The sequence below is a fragment of the Centroberyx gerrardi genome, chromosome 16, assembly GCF_048128805.1.
Source record: "Centroberyx gerrardi isolate f3 chromosome 16, fCenGer3.hap1.cur.20231027, whole genome shotgun sequence".
Classification (NCBI taxonomy): Eukaryota; Metazoa; Chordata; class Actinopteri; order Beryciformes; family Berycidae; genus Centroberyx; species Centroberyx gerrardi.
In genome coordinates, this window is record NC_136012.1 from 21,462,527 (window position 1) to 21,480,026 (window position 17,500).

A 17,500-nucleotide genomic window follows, 5' to 3' on the forward strand; every position below is an offset into this window, starting at 1 on the left:
TGTGATTTACTATCTGACAAAGTTCGCAAAATGTCAGTGTTATTGTTACTCTTCAATGAATGAATGAATGAATGAATTCATCAATCAATAAGCCAATCTTCATTCTTTATAGCGCATTATCTACAAATGATGCAATTGCAAGTGCTTCAGAGTTGATATAGGTGTTCAAATTAAATGAACCATGATGTGAAACGAACCTCAACACGTCAGATGGGTATTTTGGAGACACTCTGTCATCACAGGAAACAGGTGTGGCGTTTTAACATGCTAACTGTCAAATTGTTAAAATCTCATTTCCCCAGCGCCTTTGTCTGTGAGACACACGAGTAACAGAGAAAACATCATTATAATGTTGAGCAATTACCAGATCATTTTTCAACAAGTGATGACTGTTGCGTTGGTAATGGACTGTTGAGGATGTCTCCAGCTCTGCCCACTGTCTGCAGTTTTTGTTTATGTTTCACAAAGTGACGCCATGCAAACTCACTGCAAGTTTATGGAAAGAAAAGCACTCAGTCATGGTTTATATTCAAGTTAAAATGACAGTTTCTTGTCCGAGCTGCAGTTTACCTGTAAATCCTCAAAAGTTAGCAGGTACTTGTTAAATTATTTATATAGATGATTCTTCCTCTCTTTTTGTCATCTTACTCTCTCTTTCTTCCTTCCTTATTCCATCACTTTAGTCACACTCTCTTAATCCTACTCCTAGGTGTTTGAGTGTCTTTTCTGCTAACCTATCCCTCCCTCTCTATTTCCCTCTCCCTCTTTTTCTTCCCTTCCTTCCTTCTCTGCCCTTAATCTACATTTGTGTAATAGGCGCTAGTTTTTACTGCGCACACACACACACACACACACACACACAGACACATGAGTGCATACTGTGCATAATGTGGTTTCAGTAAAGCACTTTATAAGCTTTAAAAGAATGTCCTGGGTTCAAACCACCCTCAGGTTCTTGGCGGTTTGCAGGACTTTATGTTCTCTCTCTGTCTCCACTTCCTCAGAAAGCTCGTTCACTAGCTGAAGCTCTGTTTATTTTGAGACCGTGGACTGCAGCTTTAAAGATGACTTAACATTTGCTGTGAATTTGAACATGACAGAAATTTAAGTCTGTTATTTAATTCACCAGGCACTTGTCATGATTTGGGGAAAAATTGTTTCTGTATTGGCACTGCAGTTAAAGGGAAACTTCGGTATTTTTCAACCTGGACCCATCTTTTTGTGTCTAAGTAACTAAAGGGGACAACAATTTTTGAAATTGGTCCAGTATTGAGCGAGATCGCTTCAGCCGGCAGCCGCGAAACGGACTGCAATGTAATCCGACGGGGCAAATGTGAACCGTCAATGTACGTCCACTAAAAGTTCTTGTTTTTGCCACTGACAGGCTCAGATTGTTATTATAAGTGTCTGACAACATAATGGAAAGGACCCTACAGAGAAATGAAACGTTTTTCTTTACCTTTCGCTTGATCCGGTCTGTTTGTTATTGTGTGTAACCAAGTCTCGCTCAAGGAGAAGTCTGGCTCCAAGTCTCGCGAGAGTTTAGTTGTTGCAGGAAGACAACGGTGGAAACGTGAGTGAGAGTTGGAGAGAGGAGTGCCAGGAGGAGTTTGTTGTGTTGGAGTACAGAAAGCGTAGCTTAGTGTTATCTGAAAGATTTTCAAAATTTCAAAATGACATAGTGGCCTATTTCTTAAACAGCTGTTGGTGTTTTTTCTTAAAATGTGTTGGTAGCCACAAGCTAGCTTGTTAGGCTGTAGCTAGCGATACCCATGAGTTACGATAACTGAAGGAGAAATATAGACATTTTTTCCCGTAACGGCATAAAGAAGAACATTTCCAAATGTCACAGTATCCTACAATAGATATTTTCCTTGTTCCTCAATGAAATTAATTGCTTTCATAAATCTTTTCTGCTGTATTCACTGGGTGGGACACTCCATTAGAAATGATTCATACTTTTTTTTTCAGGCCCGGGACCTAAATTGGGCAAATTTATTGCTCTTGTCAGGCATGTACCCAACAGGGAAAAGGTCTGTGGTTGATTTTTGCACCCAACCCATAGTTCAAGAAGAAATTAAAATGAAATTTAAACATTGTTCATTGTTTTTGGAAGGGACAACAACAAGACTAGATGGTGATTATGTTCCTACTTTGATGATGTCTGTATATTTGCATGTGTGGTGTTTGGTTATTGAAGGTTGGAGAAACACTAATTGCGCTAATTGTTTGAGCTGAAATCTTCTCCTCCCTCTTTTTTTTCGACATGGCAGCTTGTGATGGATGTCTTGTAAACAAGTGTCTTGATTTCCTGATTTGGTTTTCCCTCCGCTGCAAGCAGACAGGTGCAGCAGGGCGAAGAAAAGAGAGGTGGAACAATATAACTAGTTATTAGAAGGGCTGGGGTGAAAGGAGAGAGAGAGAGAACGAGAGCGGTAGAGAGATGAAGATGGGGAGAAATAGGGGGAGCGAGAGAATAAGAATGAGAGAAAGAAAGAACGAGAGGAAGAGAGGATCTGACATTATAATCAGGACATAAAAGAATATTTACATACGGTGAAAAGGAATAGTGAGACGAAAGTCAGAAAAAGGGATTACAGCAAGTTTTACGCCTTATTTTGTGTGTGTGAGTGTGAGAGTGTGTGTGTGTGTGTGTGTGAGTGAGAGAGTGTGTGTGTGTGTTCTGAGAAAGCCGAGGGTGTGAGTCGCTGAATGGATCAGGTTGCCTTACCAACCACTCAGCAGATTCCGCAAAGTTTTTCTCGCCGCTGTGTGTGTGTGTGTGTGTGTGTGTGCGTGTGTTAGAGAGAGAGAGAGAGTGAGAGAGAGAGAAAGAGAGAAAGTTTGTGGGATTCAAAAATTCAACATCAGCATTGAAAGACACACACACATATATGCACACACACAACTTAAATTTTAATAAACTCAGTAGTTTTAGAGTGACATTAGACGTCAATACCTGGCAAAGCTGTAACAGACCTTTTAATATTAGCTACATAACCGTGTGTGTGTGTGTGTGTGTGTGTATGAGCACATCTATGTGTGCATATGTGTGTGGCTCATGCCCTAGTTAACAGTTTCAGTGTGAATTTATAAGTCATTTTGTGTGTGTGTGTGTGTGTAAGCGTGGGTCTTAAATGTGAGCATGTAAGTCATTGTGTACGTGTGTGTCCTCTTTTGTGTGTGTGTGTGGGAGTGTGTGTGTGTGTCAATTGTAGGCCATTAGTGTTGTAGGTGTATCCTCCCCAGCCTCAGGCCTAGTGTTAACTGTCAAGACGGAGTAACAAGTAACAGTTAACCTATTGATGGGGTGGAAGTGACTGTGTCAGAACGAGAGAGAGAGAGTGTGTGTGTGTGTGTGTGTGTGTGTGTATGTATGCACCTGAGGAAGACAGCCTAATGTGCATCCATCAGTCTACCTGTTGCCCAAGGGCGAGGGAAAGCAACTGAGTGTGTGTGTGTGTGTGTGTGTGTTGGTGTGCGTAAGCGAACTAGTGGAAGAGAGAGAGTTTTCCTAGCCATGTAATGATGAGGCGGTCTCCACTTGTTTCCACAGTGTGAAGCAGCTTGATGAAGCATTACACAACAGCTAGGTCCAGCTAATGTGACGTTATGCAACTTGTTCCACCTAAGCAGTCATAATCAATTAGGAGAAAATGGACTGGATGAAAGGATTCAAGCTTATGAAGAGAATTCAGGCACAAAAACATAACGGCATGGAATTAGAGGATTTGGGCGAAAGTGTTGCGTAAATACGGTGTTTGGGTAATTTGAGTAGCACACACACACACACACACACACACACACACGCATTCATGTGCATGGATAACCCTTTTGCCTGTTGTATAAACTCTGAGCTTAGTTAAAAATACAACAGAGATAGAGAGAGAGAGATGGAGCGAGAGAAAGACGTAATTTTTACTTTTATGACTGATCACAGTAATAATGACCTCTTGATGACAGCTGACCCAGGCACGTGTACATACACACACACACACACACACACACACACATACAGACACTTTCTTTCTACCACATACACACACACATAGCTCTACCTAGCACAGTACATCAACGCTGCGTCCTGCTGTTAAGCGTTCTCCATCAAAAGCATTCCTCGGCTCTCCCCTCTCGCTCCAGTCTCACTTGCATGCCAACAACAACGTTGTGTTGGACTCTTTGTAAACCCATCTGACTCTAAGACCAGTGGAACGTTAAGGGCATTAAAAGACCAAATCCTTGATCCGAAGCAAAACAAAAAGGGTAGCCCCGACCGCCACGCGTGGCCAAAATACGCAGCACAAAAAACTACCAGCTTAGAAAGTATTTTTTTCAGCATTTTTCAGAAAATAATGTATTTGGACTCTGAATTTTGTTTTCAAATTATCTTGCTGCGTTTTTGCTGGTTTCAAGAAACCTCATGTGTGTCTTTGTTATGCAGAGTCAGTGTTCACTGTGCGACTCCTCATGTTAAAGCAGGTTACAGATTATGAATTGTCAGCCAATTATAGCAGTGCATTTTTTTTAGTTCTGCTAGACAGTCTAGACTGGACCAGTCATGACTCAACTGAACTGGACTAGACATTAGACTAGACTAGACTAGACCAGATTAGATGGGATTAAATTAGATTAGATTGGACTAGACTGAACTGGACGGGACTAGAGTTTACTGGATTTGACCATACTAGATTGGACTGGACTGGACTAGTATAGACTATACCGGACTAGACTGGATTACATTAGACTAGATTAGACTGGACTAGACTACACTAGACTAGACTAGTTTTAACTAGACTGGACCAGACTATACTACAGAATACTATAGTATGCTATACCTACTACACTTACTATACGACTCGATACTAAACGACTCTATACTGAACAATATGACTTTGTGCTATACTATCACCAAATTGACTCTGATGTAGAAAGGAATAGAATAAATGGAATGGAATAGAATAGAATAGAATAGAATAGAGTATTTTCAGCAGCAGCAGCAGTACTCTTGGGTGAGTTTGGGAGCAGATGTGAATGTATGAACTGATGTTTGTTGTGCTTCAGTTTGCTTTTCTAAGCAACTCTTCACCTTCCATCCATACTGAGGATGTGGAGTGCTGAGTTGGAAAGGTCTGCCTCTGTGGGAGTAGTGTGTGGGTGTGGGTGTGTGAGTGTGTGTGTGTGTGTGTGTGTGTGTGTGTGTGTGTGTGTGGGTTTGTGTGTGACGTGGGCTGTATTTTCCTGTCATTAGGCTGGAGCATACCAGACATGCACGTCTAGCCTACCTACACACTCCCTGCTGCCTACCGTATAAGGGGAAAGAGAGGGAGTGTGTGCACGGTGTGTATTTGTGTGTGTGTGTGTGTGTGTGTGTGTGTGTGTGTGTGAGTGTGTGTTTGTGTGTGTGTGTGCATCCAGAGACAGACAAACAATCTTCAAGGTGCTTTAGATTGTCGTGTGTGGAGCCAATTGCAGCCAAGGGAGTGCAGTTAGCCCCAAATGGACTAAACAGACTGGAGTTTTAAAGGCCTGCAATTTTCTCTGCTCCCACACACACGCACACACACACACACACACACACACACACACACACACAAACACACATACATACATACATGTAGCCACCAACACACAAACACAGACATAGGCATGCAGAGACACAGACATAATCAGATTCGAAAATACAGTAACATCAACAACCACACACTCTCTCTCTCTCTCTCTCTCTCTCTCTCTCTCTCTCTCTCTCTCTCTCTCTCTCTCTCTCTCACACTCACACGCACACACACACACTCACACACACACAGGAGCATTCGCATACCAGCATACACACATACAGTATGTTCCCTTCTATGTCAATGTACACTGACATGTAGACCTACATGCATTTACACAACCCTAACAACAATAACAACTATACATGTATATCACTTTTCTTACATAAATCAACATTCAGCAGCACAGACATGGCTAAAAATACACACACATGTGCAAAGACGCACACACACATGCACACACACACACACACACACACGCACACAGTGACCCTGCCTCTTGTGAAAGAGAAGAAAAGATTTTTTGCTCGCTTCAGTTTCATCCCTCTGGAGACAGATTAAACAGACTTTTACTTCGGTCATGGAGAGGAGAGGAGGAGGAGGAGGAGGAGGACAAGGAGGTGAAGAAGGGAGGGAGGGAATAAGGGAGGAGTGGAGGCTGCTGCTGTGTGTTCCCTTCATCAGAGAGAGAGGGAGGAGAGGAGGGAGAGCGGAGGAGGCTAACTGTTGAAAGTTGAGAGGTTCAGGTAGAGGTTCTGCTCCTGGGATCCTTTGGGGGAGAGGCTGAGGTGTGTGTGTGTGTGCGTGTGTGTGTGTGTGTGCGTGTGTGTGTGTGTGTAGATCTGAAACTGGGCTCTGTCTCAAACAGAAGGCAGGAGAGAAATAAATCAACCAGGACAGAGAGAGAGAGAATCATACTGCAATGAAACGAAGGTGGATAGTGTGAATGAGTGTGATGAAAGGAAGAGAAAAGAGAGAGAGGGAAGGAAAGAGAGCGAAAGAGAGAGGAGAAGTGATGACGGGAATAAAAGAGGACAGGAGGAGGTAACAAGGGAGGCAGAAGGAAGAGGGGCTAAAGGGCGAGAAAGGAGAGAGGTAGCAGGGGAGTAGCAAGAGTTCAGGAGAATGAGATTTCAATCTGTTAGAGAGAGGGAGGAAAATATAGAAAGAGAGAGAGAGGAAAATAGAGGTGGGTACAGGAAAAGAAAAGAAACAGAAATAGAGAGTGAGAGAAAATGAGATTAAAAGAAAGAAGGAGAGAGAGCGAAAGAGGGAGAAATAACGAGGATACAAATTCAGGCAGAAAGCAAGGGAAAAATAAAAACAAATAAAGGAAGAGTATGAGAGAGAAAATGAGAGTTAAAGAAAGAGGGAGAGAGGAGTAGAAGGAGAGAGAGAAATAGAGAGAGGGAGGAATACATAGTAAGTGAGAGAGCGAAAGTGGAACATAGGGAGGAAAGGAGGTGGAAGAAAGCAGAAGAGAGTAAAAGATGGAGAAATAACGAGGATACAAATACAGACAGGAAGGAAAGGGAAAAACAGAAATGGAAGAAGAGTGTGAGAGAGAGAAAATGGGAGTAAAAGAAAGAGAGAGAGAGAAGGAGAAAGAGAAAGCAAGGAAAATATAGAAAGAGAGCGGGAGAAATGTGGAGGAAAGAGCAGAAATGACCGAGAGAAAGAGGGAGAAATAACAAGAGAGAAGGGAAGGGAAAAGGAGAGAAACGGAGAGAGAAAATGGGAGTAAAAGGAAGAGAGAGAGAGAAGGAAAAAGAGAAAGTGAGGAATATATAGAAAGAGAGAAGGAGGGGGGTAGAGGAAAGAGCAGAAATGAGCGAGAGAAAGATAAATAACAAGAGAAGGGAAGTGAAGGATAAGAAAATTGGAGTAAAAGAGGAGAGGAGAGAGAAAGCAAGGAATATATAGAAAGAGAGAAGGTAGAGGAAAGAGCAGAAATGAGTGAGAGAAAGAGGGAGAAATAGAAAATAGAGAGGAGAGAAGGGAAGGGAAAAGAAGAGAAAACGGGAGTAAAAGAAGAAGAAGAGAGAAGGAAAGAGAGAGAGAGAGAGAGAGCGAGCCTCCTGTCTGGCCCCTGATGAGAAAGCCATACAGCTGAGCACATTTCCCCCCCCCCCGTCCCGGGAACGAGAGGAAAGAGAGGAGGATGGAGGGAGGGAGGGAGGGAGTGAATACCTCTCTGTGACTAATGTCTTTTTCACACGTTTAACCTCCATCCATCCATCATTGTGTCCACCTCCAGCTCTCTCTGTAAAAACAGCAGCCGGCTGTGACAGAAAATACCGAGAGCTCTACTGTAACCGCTCTACTGTTTCACTCTGTCTGTTCTCATCTCTCCTGCTTCTGCTTTATTTACACCGCTCTCCACTCTCCTCCTGCATGTTTAAGTAATAATCCGCGAGATCCTTGTGTTTTTTTTTTTGGTTTTTTTTGGCGGCATCTTTGGTGCTCAGCAGCCCGTCGCTGTGGTGTTTCTGCACTGCGCCTCCCAGAGGTCACCTGTCAATCAAACAGTGTGTACCTTTACTGTGACGTCTTTTTCCTGGGATTTTCTGTCGATGGCGTTTCAGTTTCTAAATATCTAATTGCGATTATTTTGACTGATATTACAATTGCGATATGATTTGCGATATTAGAGGGAATGATCATTTTTACATCATTATTCTCATTTTCATTGAAAAACGTGTTAAAATGATTATGGTGTGATTTTTGCGGGGATCTGTACCAAACAAAGATGTTTTCTTAAGTCTGTAGAATATGATGTGTAGGCCAGGACATCTCTGCAGCACGACAATATTTAATTCAAAATGGTATTTTGACACAAATATTGCGCCTCCTGCGATTTGAAAATTGCAGTAGGTCATATTGCGATTTTGACAAAATTTGGATTAATTGTTCAGCCCTGTGCCAGAGGATTTTTCCCGGGAAAGACCTAGCAGACACGAAGTGTTTAGAACAGCAAATGTAAAAGCTTTCATGAACTGGCTTTAGGTTTTATAGGTTTTATATCAATAATGGACATTTATTTATATGAAAATGTTGCAGATCTGTACTTTAACCACCACAGCAGCTTGAATTTCCGACCACCGCTACTCAGCTTGGTTTAACTTGACTCTGTTCTCTTCTCCTCTGCACTACACCACTTCTATCATGCACTCTACTCAACTCTATTATTTTCTACTCGATCCTACTCTACGACACACACACAATCAAAAGCTGACTGTTTTTCTGTTGCACCATAGCATCTAGCATTTGGTTCGAAAGGGGTGCAAGTGGCATTTTGGCCCCAAAAAAGGTATTATGTATCCTTGGAAAGCTCTTGTTGAGCTCTATCTTATGATCAAAAAACACATTTGGAATTAGAAACAAAATTAAAGTAAAGAGGAAAATCTAAAAGAGTCACCCAAGATTAAATTTGGTACAAAAAGGGCAGAACTGCACTTAATAGCTTTTTACAGAATATCAAATTTACGACGTATAGATGGTTCCTATGGCATGTTTTAGGTAAAAAAGTTTTGTTTGAGCTCTGCTGTAAAATTAGGAAAATGTCACGTACGCCCCTTTCACTCTAATCCCTCAACATGTCTTGTGAAATCCATATTACAGCACCAAAAAAGCCAAATAATGTAATTCACTGGCCCAATATGTACACCCTCAGATATAAGTCTACAACAGTTCGTAAAACCATTATTCACAAGGACAAACTAAAGGTCTCTAGACTATAAATATTATCTGGCATTAGGCTGTGCTATTTATTCCTCTATGATAAGGCAGTCTCAGACAAATGGGACAGTAAATTAAGCGCACCTTGAGCATGTCAGATATTTGAAGCCATGTTTACATACAGTATGTTTCTCGTCTGTATCAGGCTGCGCTGTGTGTTCGGTTTGATAAGCCCGTATCGGACAGTTTGTTAACAAGCACCACCCTTTGTCCTTCCCTTAAAATGTTTCTTAAACTGTGGGACAGGAGCCAAAGTGGGTCAAGGGCTTGTTTTCTGTTGGGCTGTTGCTTGCGTTTGTCTTCAGTACTATTTTTGGAGGGTATTGTTTTAACCCAAAAGGAGTGATGGGAAGTCAAACGGAGATGTACAGTAAGCGATGACCCTTGCCACCTCCTACACTCCCTCCCTCCCTCCCTCCCTCCCTCCCTCCATCTCTGTCTTTCTGTTTGTCTTTCTTTGTACTCCTCTCCTATTCGCCCATATTTCATTCCCTCTTCTCTCTCCAGACTTACTCCCTCAAATTCCATCCTCCCTTCATTCTCTCCCTCCTCCCTGTACTTTCCTTCCTCTCTTTCTCTCCTCTCCTCTTCCCCCGTTACCTATTCCGTCTCTCCCTCCCCATCTTCCATTCCCCCCCCCCCCCCCCCCCTTCTCTCTCCATCCCTCTCTTACTTCCCTCCCACCTTCCTCATTCAATCAGGCTACTTTTCCACCCACTCTGTTTTTCTAGTGTGCAGTTTCACAGTAGACCGGCTACTGAGCGGTCAAGGTCACGGTTTGATTTTATGTCTCTACTGAGAAAAAAAGAAAAAGAAAAAAAAAAAGGCATCTGGGTTGATATTAAACCCACCGGTCAGCTTGGCTTTTGCTCCCTCCCTGTGGATGCAGTTGCCGTCTGTGTGAAGTGTCAATGTTTCAACTAAGCGATTAAGGTTAAAGGATAATTGCTGTGTTTTTTCATGCGACATTCAGGTGGTTCTTTGGTTTGAAAGTAGCCTGAGAACCAGATGAAACTGGAATGCATGGTTTGGTTCTCTGGTAATTGGCACACAAACGTAAGCACAAATTTATCCACTGTTAATACTAGATGAAGTATGCAAGTCAAGGGTACAACAAGTGTTTGTTTAAGCATCGCATGATCGAACCTTTACAGTTACGGTATATTTTCTACACCAGGATGCCCCCAACGCAATGTCAAAGTCTGCTTCCTTCCCCCTCCCACCCACCAAGGGTTCATGTATGAAAAGAGCTTATCTTAAATATGACCTCAACCTGAATATGTGCTCGTGTCTGGAGATAAATGTGTAAATGTGAACACAGCTTTTGATGCCTCATAAAAAGGGAATGATCAAAGGTCGTATATGCACATCCAGTTGAAGAAAACCAGTGCCAAAAGACCCACAAAAACAAAGATTTTTGTTTTTTGGATTTGGATGACATCTTTGGTGCTAAGCACTCGTTGCTGTGGTGTTTCTGCACTGCACTTCTCAGAGATCACCTGTCAATCAAACAGTTTCTCCAGTACTGTGATTTTGGTGGTTTTCCTTGGATTTTCTGTTGTTCTTCTTCTATTTGTTCCTGACAAACTTCTGCTGCTGCTTCCAGAAGCATAAAACACATAAATCACTTTCTGGGAACAGCAAATGTAAAATCTTTCATGAAAAGGGTATAGATTGGATCGTTATTGTGTTAGAGAGCAGCAAAACAGACACGTATTTATATAAAAACGTTACTTTAATGCGTCTTAATAACTCTCCCTTTCCTCTCTCACCCCTGAAGGTCCCCCCAGGGTGTCGGAGCGGGTGGCCCACCGGCAGTCCATTCGCCTGGGTCGCACCATGAAGCTGCCCTGCCCCGTGGAGGGCGACCCCCCGCCCCTCATCATGTGGACCAAAGACGGCCGTAACATCCACAGCGGCTGGACGCGCTTCAGGGTGCTGCAGCACGCCCTGCGTATTAAAGAGGTGGAGGCCGACGACGCCGGGACGTACATCTGTAAAGCCACCAACGGGTTCGGCAGCGTGAACCTCAACTACACGCTCATCGTTATAGGTGAGTGACGAAAATCTGTCTCATTCTGACATGAGAAAAAACTGAGACAACATGGTTGGACACTGCCTGAATCAGCAATATTTAAGAGATATTGAATGAAAGACTTTCTTTCTTTCTTTCTTTCTTTCTTTCTTTCTTTCTTTCTTTCTTTCTTTCTTTCTTTCTTTCTTTCTGTCTGGAACATAATTAGCCAGGTTTGGTTGATGGGCCTTTTATACAACAATCAAGCTTGTGTTATTCTTCAGACAATGAAGCACTGCCTTTGTGTGTGTGTGTGTGTGTGTGTGTGTGTGTGTGTGCCAGTGTGATTATGAATGGGACATTTGTTGAACGAGTTGTTTGTTGTTGGTGTTTTCGCTCTGGTTGTCTGTGTGTGTAGGGCATTGCGTCAATGTACTGTGGAATGCTGTGTGTGTGTGTGTGTGTGTGTGTGTGTCTCAATTCTGGTGTCATTATAAAAGAGATTTATTGTGCTTGTTGTTCATTTTGGTTCATTTTTACAGTCAGTTTCCAAAAGGCTGTGTGTTTGTCTGTGTGTGTGTGTGTGTGTGTGTGTGTGTGTGTGTGTATGTCAGTACTGTATGACTGTATGTCTATGTGTTTGTATGTGGTGTCTACGGTCAGACTCTGACAACTTTGCTGCTCAAATACAGGTGTGTGTTTCTCTTTACACTGGGACTCAAATAGCTGCCCCCCCTCCCCCCCACCCACCAAATACCAACTCTTATGCATGTAAACAAAATACCTATTTGGGAGAGGCCGGTGTGAAAGCCTGTGTGTGTGTGTGTCTGTCTGTATGTCCAAGTGTGTCCATACCCCTGTGTGTGTGTGCATCATTGTATGGATTTGTGTACAAGGCACTCTGCATGCGTGTCTGTTTGCATACTTCTGTGTTCTATGTGTGTGTGTGTGTGTGTGTGTGTGTGTGTGTCAGGTTTCAGTCAGTGCAGTAGATGCCAACAGGGAGATTAAGGCTGTGCAGAGTTCCAGAGTCTGACTAAACCTCCTCTCCCTGCCCAGCGTCGGCGCTTCAAAGACTCACAGGGCTCCACTCACACACTGGGACACCGATATTACCGGCCGATATTTGCTGCACTTTAATAGTACTGATTCAAGATTTCAAAAGTTTATTTTACATTGACGCAAGCAGAGAATTGAATTTGAACTTTGTGCTTTGGCCCATAATCTAATAAGAGCTTCATTCCAAAATGAGATAGCCACCATTTGAAAAAACACATTATGGGTTACTGTGAAAGTTTTGCATCATTTTAAGACCTTTGCTTACAAAATAGTAATGTTTTTGAGAAGCAACTACAATTTTGAAAAGATTAATTTTTAATCATCTGTCAAATGAAACCATGAAATACAAACAAACATAGGGAGGGAAAATTATTTTATATACACTAGTTGTAACACGTGACAGCCAGTTGCAGCTAACCCACCTGTCGACCCCTGAAATTAACTTTTTGGATTCTCTTTCAAGTTTGCATTTGAATTGCCAGTGCAAGAAAATGTTTTCCTACACCGTTAGATTAAAAAATGGCATTAATAAATAGAATCTTTTGCCCCCCAGGTGTCAATATTGGTATCACATCCACACATGCAGCATCGGTCTTGCAGTGAACTTCAAAGGCGGGTTGGCATACAGAGGGCAAAGGGAGGGAGGAGAGGAGGAGGGAGGAGGGAGGGAGGAGGGAGGGAGGGAGGGAGGAGGGAGGAGGGGGCAACAGCTGCCTCTGAGGTCATCCAGGCAGGCAGCTGCTGCAGCTCTCTCTCTCTCTCTCTCTCTCTCTCTCTCTCTCTCTCTCCTCTCTCTCTCTCTCATTCACTGTCCCTTTCATTCACACATTCACATATGCACACACACACACACACACACACACACACACACACACACACGCTTCAGAAACAATGGATTGGGCAAACCCACATGAGCAGAGCAGGAGGTCTGATTGTTCGGTAGTTCAGGATCTCTCATTTGTCAGGGAAAATCACTTTTGAATGAAAACTCCAAGGATTTCAGTTTCAGACAAAATAATATATTACTTTGCCATATTACATATTTATATATCACACAGACGTTTCCTACAGATGTGAAACAAGGACTAGTTTATTCCTTAAAGATAGCTTTTCTGACGAAATGACCAACTAATTTTATCCAAATTCACTGGCATAGACTTATAATTTAAAAAAAATAAAAGAGCTTTGAGAAACTTTCAGGGCTTCTTTAAATTGCATCCATAGGGGAAACCCAGCAGTTCCTTTGAAGAAACCCTTCATAAAGTATTCACAGACTCAGATGGTACTTCCAGGAGCCTCTAACAATATGGGGCTTCTTCAGGAAACACATTAGGGAGATTTTTTCCGGCTTATACAACTACTGTCTTGGTGAGCAATAGCAAGTCTCATAGAAATTCATATAAAATTACCCTCAGAAAACCCTCAAATTCAATTCATTTTATTTCAAATCTTGCTGTATTAGGGAAATCTGTTGGATCTCTTGTGGAAATCGGTTAAAAAAGCTTATAACAAATCCACCAGGCATCGAGAAAATTGCCACCAGCTCTCCAGCGTAAAAAGCAAAAGCTCATGCACAAGCACAAGAGGCCGCATCATTACATGTGCAGATTACGCAAATCGCGATATCCTCCAGCGGGTTAACCTTCAAAGATGACCCCCCCCTCCCCCCCCCCCCGCCCCCCCCTCTGTAACTTAAGCCTGGAAGCATGCCGTGAAGTCTCCTCGGAGCGGCGGTTAGTACGGAAAGCGGTGGCGGTGGTGTCAGAAAAGCATCTCTCTCAGTGTTTTCATAGCTGGAACAATCTGCATAGGCAACGAGGTCCAGAGCATGGGAGGAATGGGTGAATGCATGGGCGCAGTTGTCTCTTGTCTCCCTGGTTCTTGGCTTTTCCCAGAAGTGTTATGGAGAAGACGGTCTGCGTTTATCGGCTTACGAGGAGACGAAGACATTCAGATTATGTCTTTTTGAATCATCGTCTTATTCTGTGCCGCTCTGTTGTACGGAAGCCAATCGAGGACATATAATCATACATTTACTGTATTTTATGCCATTTTCCTTGAGATAACGACTTAATTTTCTCATTATCTCAAGATAAAGTAACCGGCATAGAGTAAGTATTTCGTTATCTTGAGAAAATGAAACTTTCTTTTCCCGAGATAATGAATTAATTTATGTAGAAATGTCCAACTCTGGTGCATGACACTTGACATGATGACATGCTGACTGGCTGAAGATGCCCTGAACAACATTTGGGTTTTTGAATAATATGCTTTCCTTTAGGATGTTAGTTCCAACCAGAAAATGATCTCATTATCTCGAGAAAACACCTTCCGTTTTCCCGAGGTAATAGGATAATTTTCTCATTATCTCCGTAAAACAAAATGTGTTATCTGGAGTTAATGACATAAATAACTCGATTTCTCAAGAAAACAAAGAAAATAAACTTGTTATCACTGGAATATCACGGGATATATGAATAGATAGATAGATGATAATAGATGAATGGATAAATTGTATGAATATATGTCCTCAATGGGCTGTACTTTTTGGTTTTTCTCTCTGCTGTTTTGCTCTCTCCTCACTTCACCTCCCTCGGTTCCTCTCCTCTCACCTCCTTCTCTCTGCTTTCATCTCCTCTCCTCTCCTCTCCTCTCCTCTCCTGTGTGGTCCTACGGTAATTATTCTATGACCGCTCGGTTTCAGAGTAATGAGGCCACACCTGCGTCTTATTGTCTTTCCCTCTCAATTTCGAACTAAAAAGTATCTTTAACACCTTTTTCCTATTAGCGCTCAATCTCCCCTCTTCCCTCCTTCCTCCGCCGGCCGGCTCATTTTTCCCCCTGACCGCGTTTTAATTTGTATCAATATTTTCACAGTTTCCCCTTTTTTCCCAGTTTAATAGCATTTGATTGCCGTAAAACATCCACTGTACGGCTGCCCAGCCATTGAAGTCGGGGAGAGGCGTTCTGTGGAGGCAGTCATTCGTTGGCACGGGAAATTAAAAGATTCCTTTAAGCGTTTGTTCTTTTTTATGTGTGCGTGGGTCTGTGAATGTTTGTGTGAGTAAATATGTATGTGTGTGCATGCATGCTTGTTTGTCTGTGTGCTTGTGTCTCCATGTGTGTGTGTGTGTGTGCATGTGTGTGTGTGTGTTTTGTGCATGTGTTGTGTGTGTGCACAGATTTATGGGACCACCAGTAAAGCGAAAACTGAGGAACTTATTTTTTCTGCTCTGTAGACCTCAACGTCCTTCAAGAACCGAGCGCCAGCAGAGCGCTTCTTTCTTCCTCCCTCTCTCTCTTTCTCCTCATTCTCTCTCTGTCTCTCTCTCTCTCTCTCCCTCTCATCCCTCTCTTTCTTCCTCTCCTCTCTCTTACTTGCAAGTATGAGGATGTGGAATTGTTTCCCTCCTCCCAGCCGAATGAATGACAGTAAATTTATAGTTTAAACCAGATGTGATGACAATGGGAGCGTGTCTGGAGGAGAGTTGGGAAGCCATGCGTAAGAAGGAAGGAAGCGGTTTGGAATCGTGTGTGTGTGTGTGTGTGTGTGTGTGTGTGTGTGTGTGTGGGTGGGTGTGTGAATGTCAACATATGTGTGTGCGCATTCATACACGCTTGCTTGCTTGTGTCTGTGTGTGCTTTTGTTGTGCTTGAGTGCGGTGATGCGGCGATGTGTGTGTTCATCCATACACACTAGCGTTTGCGAGTGTGTGTGTGTGTGTGTGTGTGTGTGCGTTCAATTATAAGTGACTGGTGTGATGATTTGTGGTGATTTTAGAGCTCAACCATAGCAGCCGACATCTGGTCATAATTGGAGAACAGAGAGGAAAGAGAGGCAGAGAGAGATATCAGCCCTAGACATATGTTTCGATAAATGAGTTTCTACATGATTTATGTTCATCAGTGTTACACTCATGCAAGTGGAAGGTCGGGTAATGGATGTTGAAATAAGGAATATGAAAGTACGATATGAAACGTGACAAATGGAAGAATACACTGAAACAGCGGTTGGAAGAGGATCGGTCCGGGAAAAATGATTCTGCAGAACATTTTCTCGTATGAAAGCAGAGTGGAAGTGTGCCAGCACTAATACACCATTCAACACTGCTAAACTTCAAATCAATGCAAACTGGTTTCTGACATCATATTTCACAGTAAAAACACAAAACAACTCCCATATGGCATTGCAATTCAGAATGATGTTGCATGCAAACTAATTGGTTTGCGTGCGTTTGAATTCATTTGGAATTGTGTTGCTTCGATATACTCCTGTTTCACAGTGTGCGTCCAGTTCTTTGTGTATACTGTAACAAAGCACGCACACACACACACACACACACACACACACACACACATTGTCCTCTGTTCGCGCTCATTCTCTCTCCATTTTACTGTGATGCAAGTGTGAGACTGTGCAGCTGTCTTTCAGCCAGAAACTAAGACAACAGATCATGTTGCAGACCAATATCTCTCTATCCCTCCGTTCCTCCATCCCTCCATATCCTCATAACTCCACTGTGAGAGAGAGAGTGTGTGTGTGTGTGTGTGTGTGTGTGTGTTTGTGTTCTCAGGTTTCTGACTTTTTAATTGAGATATCTGGTGCCTGGTGTGTGTGGAAAGGAGAGGATGTAGAGGTGGCCAAGGTCTGCAGCCTAATCGGTATGAGTCATACACACACATGCAGAAACGTGTGTGTGTGTGATTGTACAGTGCCCAAACATTCACAAATAACAAGTGCCCTCCACCACCCGCTCTCTCTCTCTCTCTCACACACACACACACACACACACACACATCTACTCTCCAAAAGGCCCAAACACACCAGCCCAGCTGTGCCTGTCTTGCAGTGCTTGTGCGTGTGTGTGTGTGTGTGTGTGTGTGTGTGTGTATGTATGTATTTCAACTGCCAGAGTCTTCTGCTCAGGTTACACACAGAGCTTTGGCTCTAATGGCAGAAAAATGCATGGAGGGAAAGCAGCTCCAGCTCCCTGGTTTGGAGGAGCCGCTCTGCTGTTCAGCCCAGGGCTTGAGGCCCCGCAGGGGATTTTTGGGGGGTCTCAGCATGATTTACAGAACATGAAAAAGATATTATTTTTAAACACTGCCCAGCGATAGGCGAGTGGTTAAGTCCCCC

The 17,500-nt window shown here is 42.9% G+C and overlaps 1 protein-coding gene across 1 annotated transcript in view; it reads left to right on the top strand.

The window, feature by feature from the left end:
• fgfrl1a (fibroblast growth factor receptor like 1a) overlaps window positions 1-17,500 on the top strand; it is a 73,422-nt gene that overhangs the window by 19,696 nt on the left and 36,226 nt on the right. Inside the window, exon 3 of the mRNA XM_078289187.1 lies at window positions 11,071-11,343. Coding sequence (XP_078145313.1) covers window positions 11,071-11,343 — 273 coding nt within the window. The remainder of the gene's footprint in view (window positions 1-11,070; window positions 11,344-17,500) is intronic.